Raw genomic sequence first — 12,081 nt, 5'->3', positions numbered from 1 at the left:
GTATGATGATGATGATGATGATCGGTGATCGTCAACGTCAAAGCGACGACGAATTAAAATAGATCACGTGCCATAGACTTCGTCATTCCCAGCAACACAATAAGAAACGAACAAAGAGCTACTATGGTCGTCTTTGTTACATGAATGACAAATCAAGCTACCACGTGCATAGCGCTTAAGAGCAAATCGATCATTAAAAGGCCAAGCGCCATTAATCAACGTCGATCCTGTTACACATGGTGCATGTAATAATAGCCGCCGTTTCATGTAAGATGATGCATATTGGCTTATATCAGGCATGCTCAAACTACATATTTTTTGGATCTTGGGCTTTGACAATGATGCTATTGGTTGATAGATCCCAGCACATGCATATCATTTATACAACGGATCAATGTTACTGAATCAGGAGGTGATCGTCGACGATCCTGACTTACCCAGCTGGGTGGATTGCCTTTTTCTGCACATATTTGCGTGGTAGATACATAAAGCCTATCTCTTTTCCTCTTTCCCTTTTTCTCATTGATACACTTTTTTTTTGCTTCTTCCATCTTGTTCACGATTTCGGTTCAGTGAAAGCCTTTCAAAAACACGCATACACCTATTGTTACTAGTAAACTCCCAGCAGCACCCAAGGCGTATGCATATTTATCATGTCGGATGATCCGCTCGAGCCATCATCAAAGTCTTCTCCGGTTAGCACTTTATCATCACCAACAAAGCAATCGTCTCCACCACCCTCGTCATTTGTCATTATACCAAATCTATCATCCTTGGGAGGAGGCATTGCTGGATTGACGGGAGCGGCATTATTGTACCTGTATCAATGTGAACTGATTTACCCAAGCTCTTTTCCTGAAGGCTCAAGATTACATGTAACGTATCTTTTTGGCACAAAAGACAAAAAAAAACCAGCTGGCTGACGCGATTTGAATCCATCTAGGTGGCCAAACCCTCCGATTATGGCATTGACCATTTCACAGAAGAACGTCTAAAAACACGAGATCATATCCGGCTGCACACCTACGTAATGACTGTCAGCAAAGATCCAGAGCAAATCAAAGCAGCGCCAACAATTCTTTATTTCCATGCAAGTGATCATTCTTCCCTTCTTTGCTCGCCCGTATGCAACCGATAAAAACTGACGTAGACATCTATATATCATCATCATACATCATACACCATGTATAGGCTAATGCAGGTAATATGGTAAGTGCATAAAAGCAAAACTCTCCCTTTATCCAAACTCATCCACTTTTATTACCTCACTTAGGGTCATAGACTTCCTATTGCCAAAATATTTCATGAACGGCATCGCTGCAATGTAGTCATGCTTTCTTATCGTGGGTAAGCTTCTTTTAGAGGATGTAATGAAGTATGCTTTTATTGATTGTATCCCATAGCTATGGGCACAGCGAAGGCAAACCAAACGAGAAAGGTTTACGAATCGATTCACAGGTAAAGAATAGCTCAAAGGAGAAAACATCGGAGGAGAGCATGATGTCTCCGTTCAAAGGATCAATTATTGACATGTAAATGTGTTTCATTTCCCCTATTACGCTAAAAAACAGACATTGCTTGAATATGTCCGCACACACCCATTGCTCAAATATACCCGGCTTATTGCGTATGGTCAATCGATTGGTGGTGCTGTAGCTATTGATTTAGTGGCACGTAATGAGGATGCATTTGCTGGTCTCATTGTAGAGAATACATTCTTGAGTGTGGTAAGTATCCATTTCTCTCCTATGATGCTTTCAACCCCTTTGAGCAGCACATTGACATCTTTTCTTAGCCCAAATTGATCCCTCATGTCTTGCCTGTGCTCCGCCATTTTACTTTTCTTTGTCATCAACATTGGACATCTGAAAACAGTGTACGACGTATAACCAAGACGCCCGTGTTATTCTTGTCAGGTGCATGTGATGAGCTTGTACCCCCGACGCATATGCGAAAATTGCATGATCAATGTGGCAGTCGGTGCGGCAAGGACTGGAAGCAATTCCCTAATGGGATGCACAATGACACATGCATGCAGCCAGGCTATTTTACAGCTATCGGCGAGTTTCTAACAAACCGTACCCTTGATCGGACATCTCCTCTCCCAGCTGTTGATCAAGCAAGCACATCCACCACTAAAAAGAAGAAATATGGATTGCAAGGAAGGAGGAAAAGTACCAATTGGTAGTAGCATACCCATCTTGTGTTTTATCCCTCCCTTTTATTCCAATCACACACATGAGCAATATTCTTGTATCTACAATTCTAAATGTCCAAATCATCATCTGGGTCTTCGTCATCAAAATCATCACCGGCATCAGGCTGATAATAAATGTGTCCTCCACTAGTACTCGTTGTCTCTTGTTGCACTTTCATAAATGGGAGTTCCACGTTATCCTTGGCACGTCGTTGGTTGTCCGTCAATGATAAATTAAAGGAGAGATTTGCTGTTGGATCAGGTTGTGCCATGCTGTCATCCATATCGACCTCAGGTTCAGGCTCTTCACCAGTGAGTTGAGGTGCAGCAACAATGATCAATCCCTTACTGCCCAAATAGAATCCTTCAGTGGCATACTGTACTTTGCCGCTCTTTTTACGCCATTCAATACGTGCCAATCCACCACGATCCACTCGATTTGACATGGTGTTCATGTATGAAAATGTTGGTTTGGGTGCAAAGCCGGTTAATGCTTCTTGTGTATCATTCTTGCGTTCAGGAAGAGCTTCGAGCGAGATAATAACTGAGGCAAGCCTATTCAATGCGTCGAATGTAGGAATCACAGGGGGTGCTTCGCTTGGCAACCGTATATCTCCATGGTATCCTGCAATGAGTTTGATTGTGTCTATAATGATCATCGGTTGTCAGCTAGGATTACATCATGAGATGAAGATCTTTTTTACCTGTTGTGAGTGATTCAAGGGCCTTAACAAGTTGATACGTTTGACGTCGAGAGATCAATAGTAGTGGATGTAGCGAATCGATCATGATACAACAGCCTGCTGAATGCTGAGTCTTTTGAATGATAGGTGCAAGAAGTGCGTCGCCCAACTGGCGTAGATTGCGTACAGTGTGCATCGATCCAATGCCTGCATGTGCTGATTCAGTCGTATCCTTATCCCAACCAAAGGGATCCGTATAGGCGTCGATAACGTGCATGTTCTTCAATTGTCCTTTGGCTGTAAAAGCAACACGATCGATCCAGTCCTTGGGAGAAGTCTCGGTGAGAATGGCGACAACAGGCTGATCGTCTCGTAGCGCCGAGTACGCGAATTCAGCAAGGAGAGGCAACGCCGAGAACTGAACCGAATCGTTGACGAGTATGAATGGGCATGATCGTTTGTTGTCGAGTAGTTGATTCAAGCAGAGTGCCATAGTGTATGATAAAAGTTGAAAGAGCCAATATTGAGAATAGGCTAATGCTGAATTCTAATAAACACGTCAAATGGTGATAGACGAGCTATGCATCCTACAAGGTATCGTGGGTCTCTTGTTGCTATTTTATTCTTTCCCTTCTTTGCCAAAGTCATCATCCATGGAAACGGTCGTCATCCAAGATGCTGCTAGCATAGATACAACAATGACACGAGAGGAGAAGAAGCCGAAACATGCATGCCACCAATGGGCTGCTGGCATAAACTATGGTTGGATCATTGTTGCAGCCTCCTTCCTCGTTCTAGTAATCAATTATGGAGTGATTCATTCATGGTAACGTGGACTTTGATGATACAAGGACACCAATATTCATTATAAAGAAGGGGTAGGTTTAGTCATGACCATTCATCCACCAGCTACTGCTCACAACATGCAATACCACCAAAGGCATCATGCAAAACTATTACCAGGAACACCACTCTCTTATCACTGATGATGAATCACAGGAGACAAAGAATGATCTTCTCTTACAGCTCACCTTTGTCGGCACACTTTCCATCCTTTTCTCTAATTGCATGGGTCCAGCTGCTCAATTTCTTTTGGGAGCTTTTGGCACTAAAATCGTTGCTGTCATTGCAGGTGCTCTTACCACATTGGGAATGCTTTTGGCAAGCTTATCAACAAAGGTATGTGATGCGAGAAGAAAAGATAATCCATAACACCCATACAACGTGCCGTATCCAGATCTATCAACTCTACTTGTCTCAAGGCGTATGCTTTGGTTCTGGTGTTTCGATCATGTATATAGTAAGGCATCCAAACCGGTCCCTTAAAGATTTCATAACATGACACGTGCACTTAGACAGTCATCAATTGTACCTTGCCCTACTTTGAACATCAACGAGGACTTGCAATGGGTATTCTTGCCGGTGCAACTGGTGCTGGTGGCCTCTTGATATCTCAACTTGTAACAGTAATTAATAGCAGCCTCGGCCCACAATGGTACTACATGAGCGGGGGAGAGTTGCATCAACAATGAAACATGCTGATTATGTGCAAAGGACGTATCGGGTGTTGGCATGTCTTTGTTTACAATGCAATGCTTTGTTATGCCTCATTCTCAAAGACAAAGAGCCCAGCCATGAAACGGTCGCCCATCGATCATTTAAGCGGACCCACGTGTCGGATTTGTTGAGAAACCCATTATTCACAACATGGACCATTGCAGCTGTGGTACAATTGCTTGGGTACTTTGTACCCCTTTATTATCTTCCAGGTGAGAAACGGGCCTCCGATTGTGCTCAGAATTGCTAATCTCAAGAGTGAAAGCATATGCACGCCATATTGGATTGTCGGATGCACAAGGATCCTCTCTGATTACAATAAGCTCTGCAATGAATTTCCTTGGCCGTATTGCTTGTGGGTATGTGTATCATCCTTTTATTATCAAATTTGTGTTTCTAATCTTTTGGCAGATTCATCGCTGATGTTTTGGGATCGTTGACCACCAACGTTACCTTTTTGCTTATAGCAGCGTTATCCAACCTGCTGGTATGGATGTTTGCAAGCACGTACCCGATCCTGATTGTCTTTGCGATATTGTTTGGAGCAACCGGAGGATCCTATTTTTCGCTAGGTACGTCTTCTAGCTAATGATAAATCGGGATGGCGTAATACTCAATTGTGTGATATGCATAGTCCCCTCGATTACGGATGAACTTTTGAATCCAGAGCAATTTTCCACAGGGTTGTCAATCGTGACACTTTCCACGTGTATCGCTGCATTCGGGCCGAATATTGCAGGCTTGCTAGATTACATTGATCATGCAGAGCCTTTTCTCGCTTGTAAGCTCTTTGCCGGTCTTGCTTTTATTGTAGCCTTTTTCATCATGCTAGCTTTACGATTATGCATGGATCGCCATTTTACAGTCAAATTGTAATCATCATGTTGCATAGCTTTATTAAAAGAAAAGTTCGCTACTACAAGCTACTCAATAAAAGATGGGCAGCTTTTGGGCGTTAACCATGGGATCATTGAATCGCAAACCCATATCCAGTTGGTTAATAGCTTGTACGTCTTCCTCATCCATTTTCCAGTTGAGCGCTTCGAGATTCATTTTCATGCGATCAACATTGAGCGATTTCGGCACCACAGCCACATTTCGTTCTAGAGACCAACGAAGAGCTACTTGTGAAGGAGTAACGTTGTACTTTTCGGAAATGTCTTTGATGACTGGATTTTCAAACAATGGCTCCACTGATTTAGCACGCCTAGAGCCGGTAGAAACAAAGGATGTAGGTCCAAATGATGAATAGGCAGTGACAGCAATCCCTTGTGCTTGAGCCCATCGTACAAGATGTTCTTGTTGTAGGTATGGATGCAATTCAACTTGAAGTAAGGAAGGCTTGATGTTGGCATAAGTAAGCATATCCATCAACAGCTGGACGTTGAAATTGGATACACCAATGTTACGCACGAGACCAGCTTCAACCAACTTTTCCATAGCGCCCCAGCATTCATGCATTGGTGCACGATCCAACGTGATCTCGTCTTGGCCTGGTTGATACCATCCCGGTGGATACTTTTCTTCAATTGGGACATACTTGAGTGGAAGGGGAACTACAACGCATAGCAACATCTTTAGTTACCATGCAACAATGAAACCTATAACAATCATCACTTACAATGAACCAGGAACATGTCTAGGTAATCAAGACCTAAATCTTGCAATTGTTTTTTACATGCCTTTTCGACATTTTCCTTGCGATGATAGGTGCTCCACAACTTGGATGTAATAAAAAGATCTTGACGCTTGACGATACCTTCATCAATGGCCATCTTGATTCCTTTGCCGACGGCTTGCTCGTTCTTGTAATTGCTGGCACTATCGATCAACCGATAACCACAGCGAATGGCATTGTAGATAGCCTCTGGGGCAACATCGCAATTCACCTTCCATGTACCGAAACCGATAAATGGCATCTTGTCACCAGAGGGTTGAAGAGTGATGTATTCGACGGTCATTGTAGTAGCTGAATAAAACAATAAAATGAATGTGGATACTATCCAAAGTATGTGCCTGGAATCGATCTTTATATACGTTTTCAACAAGGAGGTGTCTCGACTCTAATGTCGTCATGTCCATATACAACAACCACTGCATTCACATTTTGATGCCCCTTGATCCCGGCAGCGGAGGCACGTTGTGCTGCTTGATATAGTTTAGAGGAAAAGAGTTGGTGCTAAAACCTTACGCATCAACAGCATACGGAGGTTTTCTCCGTGTCTAATAGGATGATGTATACGTACCAGCCCTTTGGGTATGATCATTGGTTAAACAAAGTGGGTAATGGTTGTTGTTTTCGGAGGTTGGGCAACAAAGGGCCATCCGAGACGACATGAAAATGGTCGCTAGGCAACGATTTCCTTTTACAAATTCATCATCATAATAGAGACCTGGCACAGTATTAGCATTTGAATCGAATTGATGCATGAAAAGTCCAAAGTCGTTTATCATTCGGTTGCTTACTACTAGAAACCATTCGCTTCGGGTTAACGACACATCACATGGCCATTATTCATTTACACAACACCTTTTACAGAAAACAGAAGAATCATTTTTCTGCACGTCATTGATACCATCATACATTGTACAGTAGCACCATTTCCCTTTTATTTCATATGTATCATCCACACGACCTGTAATATGGGTCATTCTATGCAATCGGGGTTTCCATCCATGGCGATCAACCTTTCTACTTGCATTATCTTTTATCACCAAGTACTACACCCCATCTGGTATATACAACGCGATTTGTGATGCAACCTGCAGTGGTAACAACAATCATGTGGAGCCTCCCATACCATTTTATTCATCCTTATCAATACTAATCTCTTGTGCTGCACAACATGACATCATTGTACGTGTTGAACTCCAAGGTTTATGTCGACTTTTGTTCGTTCGATTCTTGCTGCTCATATTGATCTTGCTGAGTAACCACCCGAAGCACGGATTTTTTGCTCGATTCCTGTAGCTCACCAGCGATAAGTAGCTCGTCAAGAATAAAGTATGCCTGTTGATGAGATTCAAAGCAAAATGAGGATGACTTGCCGTTTTCCATTCGTTGATCACTTTTACCTTTTGAAAATTGAAAATGAGATCAAGTTCGCAGACCTAAATGTTGCCATAAGGGGTCCAAGTGAGATATAAAAGATAATGCCTTTATCATATGCAGCTTACATTGCCAAAGTAGCGATCCAGAATCTCAACATAACGATGGATGATTTCCAATACAATGAGCTCATTCTCGTCTTGACTGATACCAGCAATGAAAAAGAGACTGGCATATCTTTTGAAGTCGTTAGCAGCATGCTTTACCCAATCCAGTTCTCTCACACTTACCGGCGATACACGATCTTTTGATCTGACACCCATAAACAGGTATGGTTAGCTCAATATCGATTATCACTGTGGTCCACCTTTTTACCTTTGTATTCCAAAAAGTTGCACATTTTGACTCTTCTCGCAAGCACAAGTTGAGTGGCGTCTTTGACAATCTTGGCCTTTTCTTTGGCAGGGATGGTAACGAACCATTTGGTCAATCGCACCTTGCCTTGACGACTGACAAGCAGTAACCAGTTAATCTAACGTGCATTAAAGAGTTGAGTACTTTTTAGCTGGACCTGTCTTTCATTCTTTACCATTGCTGTGGAGGGGTATCGAGGTGACAAAAGTACGTGAAGGAGTTGCGTGGTGCGTGGATTCCAAAATCATGCAGCCTAACTCAGTCTTCTTGTTGCTATGTTCGCTTTGCATGATCGCAAACTGGTTCCATGATATACCCAGTTACGTGTACTCGTTTAGGCTTGAGAGCGTCATTTTTGGTAGACCTATTTCTTGAATAAAAACACATGCCGTTGCTATACAACAACATGATGATTGCCATGATAACCCCCCCCATTCACACGTTACCTAAGCTCCTACATCAAGGATGATCTACGCAGGATTTCATAATCAGGATTAACCATGGAAAATAGAATGATATTCTATGGACGGCCGTAGCCTATGGATCATCGCAACTTGATTTGTCCTTCTATCATCATAGTCTCCTAGCCGATACGGCCATCTTGGTTGACTCTTCCATATACCTGCCGCTTCATGTAGTAAGATTCAGAAGATCCATCACTTATTTATCTCAAGTATCTCTGTATGTTCGAGCTGTGTAGCAAATGTTGATACTATAGACGACTGATTCATCTTCACATATGCCTTGAAAATGACAACATTGCCCATTTCTGGTTATCCAATATGATATAGTATAAGTAGCTTTTTACACACCTATAGATCACATCCTCTACATTGATGATCAAGTTACCCATACGTAGAACAAAAATACATCCACGCATCAAATATTCAGATCACGTGACTCCAAATCAGAAGAAAAACAAAAAAGAAGTGAAGAGAGTGGGATTCGAACCCACGCCTCCGAAGAGATCAGGGCCTTAACCTGACGCCTTAGACCAACTCGGCCATCTCTCCAGGCTTCCGCTCTTTTTTATTACTTTTGAGTGCACAGATAAACCAAAGAATTTCCTAATTGGATTTGCAAAAATGGCACGACTCATATGGCTTTTGTAGTATCAAATTAAAGCGGAAAATCATGCGATTACGATGGTAAGATTGATGTAATTGTTTGGGAAGGTGGACGTATGCAATTTCAATTCGAAAGTATTTCATTGCTGCATTCAAATTATAGGGAAGGCATAAATGTATCTCCGACGTACTCAGTCTTGCATGATTACCCCTGGGCAACGTATGAAGGCGACCTCGTCTTCTCTTTTTGAGCCAAACATTCTATTAGCATGCCATGTATGAATCTCCTTAGTCTCTCATTTTAGATGCTATCATCCTCTTCTTTATCGCCTCTTCAATATTGTATGTATAAACAACTAACATCTCATTCATGGATATTGTCTGGATAACACATCCTTTCAGTAGTTCATATCACTTTGGCTCATAATTCTTTTGAATGCATTCACCAAGCTTCACATCCTTGCTTTCATCATCATCCCACTATTTGTAACTTGAAACCAATGCCAGCAGTCTGCTACATCATGTGCACCACCAACTCATCCAATAAAGCAATGTTCAAATGTAAACATGTTAACAAAGATAACAGCATAATCAAAGTAGAGACACGACATGTGGTAATAGGAATGCTATCGAAAGAGGGGTGTGTGCTGTAATAAAGTCAATGGAGATCCAACGTTCACAATGGCCATACAATTGCTGCGTGTCTTGACGGCTGTAGAACACCAATAATCGTCAAAGATACAAGCCTTCTCCTCAATGCCATCCAATCCACCACCACATCCTAAGCCTTATCCATACCTTTGCTGGCGACGACGTATCAAGTAACCAAAGCATTCCAGGATTTCTCATTCATGCACTTGATTGCATCCATCCATCCATCCATCCATAACCATTGCAAATCCAACATTTGGCTGAAACGAGTCATGTAATCGCTGCTGCTATTCTATACAATGGCTATGTGCTGTTCACGTAAAAAAAAGTTGCGAGTAACTTGCTAATAGCAACGCTGCTACGTTTGGTCGTGGCAAGAGCGTGTGTTGTAGTAGAGCGACAAGGTGGCAAATGCTGCTTGAGCAATGGAGTAAAGCATCACTGATGGCAGCTGCTGCAACGAACGCTGTTACGTTTGATTGTGGTCGAAGATTGTACAAGAGAAGATGAAATGCCAAGAGCCTCCTGTGTTGTAGTAGAGTGACAAGGCTGTGTACACGCCATGGACTTGCCATTCAGCCAAAGACAATCGGATCAAGACAATCGTATGCTTGACATGGTGGATTGAAGCAGAACAATCGTTCGCATGGTGATGGTTGTATACTTGAATGGGGCAACAGTTGAGAATGGGAGGAAGAGACAAGATGTTGGCGAGTGGAAGAAGTGGAAATTAAATGGGTCGGACACCTCTTGTATAAATGCATGAACACTGTATATCAAACCTTGATAGTGAGATTACCCCTCTTGATCCTGAAACCTTCACACAAGATGCTCTTGGACATGCTGATCAACTTTGTATTAAAAATGAACCAACAATTCATTACAAAATATTGAATGGGAGGGGTCAATGTGGGGTTTACTATGGAGGTCGGAAATGGAGGTCAGCACCAGATTCATGCTTTATCGAAATAGTGTGTATTACCTTGGGATTCCCCATTTCGAACCTGAAACTTTGTCAGCAGATTTGCTGGGATATGCTGATGAACTTCATTCATTAAAATCCGTATAGTTCATTGTGAAGAATTAAAATGCGGGGCGATCCAAATGGTGTATGAAGGGAACAAAAGAGCGGACGGCCCACCGCCCCGAAGTTGCCCACTTCCAACTTGCAAATTGGTCAGAAGGATGCTCTCGAGCGTGCTGATCAACATTTTGTGATAAAGACCTCACGCTTCATTTGAAAATTTGGAATGGGAGCGTCCAAAAGTTTGAGAGACGGAGACATTCGCAGGGTCTGCGATTCATTAATTTTCATGTTTGCTGTTTTGGCGTAGCTCAGTCAAATCAGCTCGGATCACCAAGATGAAAAGATGGAAATGATGGGCTGGAGCAGGAGAATCGTCCGTATGCAGTGGATTGGGCAACAATACTGATTGGATAAAAATGGCTGTTAGCTGCCAATGTATGCACTGCAAATGAAGCTTGCATACCTGTCAAGAATTGTCCCTGAAGTCCTGGGTTTAACCCAGTGACACAAACACGCCCTCTGCATCTTTTGCTCTATTATAGTCATACTACTTTACATTAAACAAAGACCACTTCTCATATACCGTCACGCTTACAAACATAAAGGTGTCTGTATCTCTAAACTTTACAATCAAATGTGGGGTCTCTTTGAGGACAATGTTGCTCGGCGGGGTCAAAGCGATCTTGTGTCAAAGTATGAAGTTCATCGTGGCCATTCCCAGATTTCGCAATGTCGCCACCAGCCAAACTGGATCTGGGGGTCGACCTCTTCGACGACGACGACCAAAAAATATTTTTTGGGCTGTTTGCGACATTGAACGTGAAACTTTCACACAAGGTGCTGTTGGCCAAGCCGAGCCCATTGCTCCAATAAAAACCCCACGTTTCATTGTAAAGTTTGGAGATACAGGCACCTTTATGTTTGTAAGCGTGATGCTATATGAAGAGTGGCCTTTGTTTAATGTAAAGTAGGTGGACCCTGGCAGAGCAAAAGATGCAGAGGGTCGTGTTGTGTAACACAGCTACGTTTGCATGAATGAAAGGGTCAATGTATAATTACTTTATGGATCATCTAGGAACAGGCATGTATTGCTAGCTAACGGTCACTTTTATCCAATCATCATTGTTGCAAGATCCACTGCATGGGAACGATGCCCCTGCTCTAGACATTCACTTCCATGATTAAAGTAGGTTGATCCGAGCTGATTTGACTGAGCTGTGGTCAAAGAGAGATTACATCACTCTGGACATAAAGCACGCTCGATGTAGCTCAACCGATGTAATCTTGTGTGAGCGTAACTCAACCAAATCAGCTCGGGTCAACCTACTTTAATCATGGAAATGAATGTCTAGAGCAGGAGCATCGTCCACCTACAATAGAATGAACAAAAGTTGGGAATGCACAAAAGTGGCTATTAGCTGCCAATGTATGACATA

The 12,081-nt window shown here is 42.5% G+C and overlaps 5 protein-coding genes and 1 non-coding gene across 6 annotated transcripts; 2 read left to right on the top strand and 4 right to left on the bottom strand.

The window, feature by feature from the left end:
* Positions 1-653: 653 nt before the first annotated feature.
* On the top strand, positions 654-2,188 carry O0I10_006076 (uncharacterized protein; the record flags this gene model as incomplete). Its single annotated transcript, XM_058486108.1, has 7 exons — positions 654-875; positions 944-1,090; positions 1,192-1,209; positions 1,274-1,347; positions 1,404-1,458; positions 1,572-1,727; positions 1,796-2,188. 7 exons carry the CDS (start codon positions 654-656, stop codon positions 2,186-2,188), a joined length of 1,065 nt encoding a protein of 354 aa, XP_058342982.1.
* A 77-nt stretch (positions 2,189-2,265) lies between these two features.
* Positions 2,266-3,373, bottom strand: O0I10_006075 (uncharacterized protein; the record flags this gene model as incomplete). The annotated part of the gene is made up of 2 exons (XM_058486107.1): positions 2,266-2,843; positions 2,902-3,373. 2 exons carry the CDS (start codon positions 3,371-3,373, stop codon positions 2,266-2,268), a joined length of 1,050 nt encoding a protein of 349 aa, XP_058342981.1.
* A 452-nt stretch (positions 3,374-3,825) lies between these two features.
* Positions 3,826-5,313, top strand: O0I10_006074 (uncharacterized protein; the record flags this gene model as incomplete). Its single annotated transcript, XM_058486106.1, has 7 exons — positions 3,826-4,059; positions 4,118-4,180; positions 4,236-4,375; positions 4,435-4,649; positions 4,703-4,796; positions 4,849-5,009; positions 5,072-5,313. The coding sequence occupies 7 exons, from the start codon at positions 3,826-3,828 to the stop codon at positions 5,311-5,313; spliced, it is 1,149 nt and encodes a 382-aa protein (XP_058342980.1).
* A 51-nt stretch (positions 5,314-5,364) lies between these two features.
* On the bottom strand, positions 5,365-6,398 carry O0I10_006073 (uncharacterized protein; the record flags this gene model as incomplete). Its single annotated transcript, XM_058486105.1, has 2 exons — positions 5,365-5,993; positions 6,059-6,398. 2 exons carry the CDS (start codon positions 6,396-6,398, stop codon positions 5,365-5,367), a joined length of 969 nt encoding a protein of 322 aa, XP_058342979.1.
* A 917-nt stretch (positions 6,399-7,315) lies between these two features.
* Positions 7,316-8,078, bottom strand: O0I10_006072 (uncharacterized protein; the record flags this gene model as incomplete). Its single annotated transcript, XM_058486104.1, has 6 exons — positions 7,316-7,447; positions 7,513-7,548; positions 7,615-7,723; positions 7,777-7,798; positions 7,862-8,018; positions 8,076-8,078. The coding sequence occupies 6 exons, from the start codon at positions 8,076-8,078 to the stop codon at positions 7,316-7,318; spliced, it is 459 nt and encodes a 152-aa protein (XP_058342978.1).
* Positions 8,079-8,830: 752 nt separating this feature from the next.
* O0I10_006071 lies at positions 8,831-8,913 on the bottom strand. Its single transcript has one exon. It is a non-coding gene; the product is annotated as a tRNA-Leu (tRNA).
* Positions 8,914-12,081: the final 3,168 nt, after the last annotated feature.

This window comes from Lichtheimia ornata (genome assembly GCF_029851405.1).
Source record: "Lichtheimia ornata isolate CBS 291.66 chromosome Unknown scaffold00026, whole genome shotgun sequence".
NCBI classification, from domain to species: domain Eukaryota; kingdom Fungi; phylum Mucoromycota; class Mucoromycetes; order Mucorales; family Lichtheimiaceae; genus Lichtheimia; species Lichtheimia ornata.
This window is presented reverse-complemented; position numbering and strand designations above follow the sequence as displayed.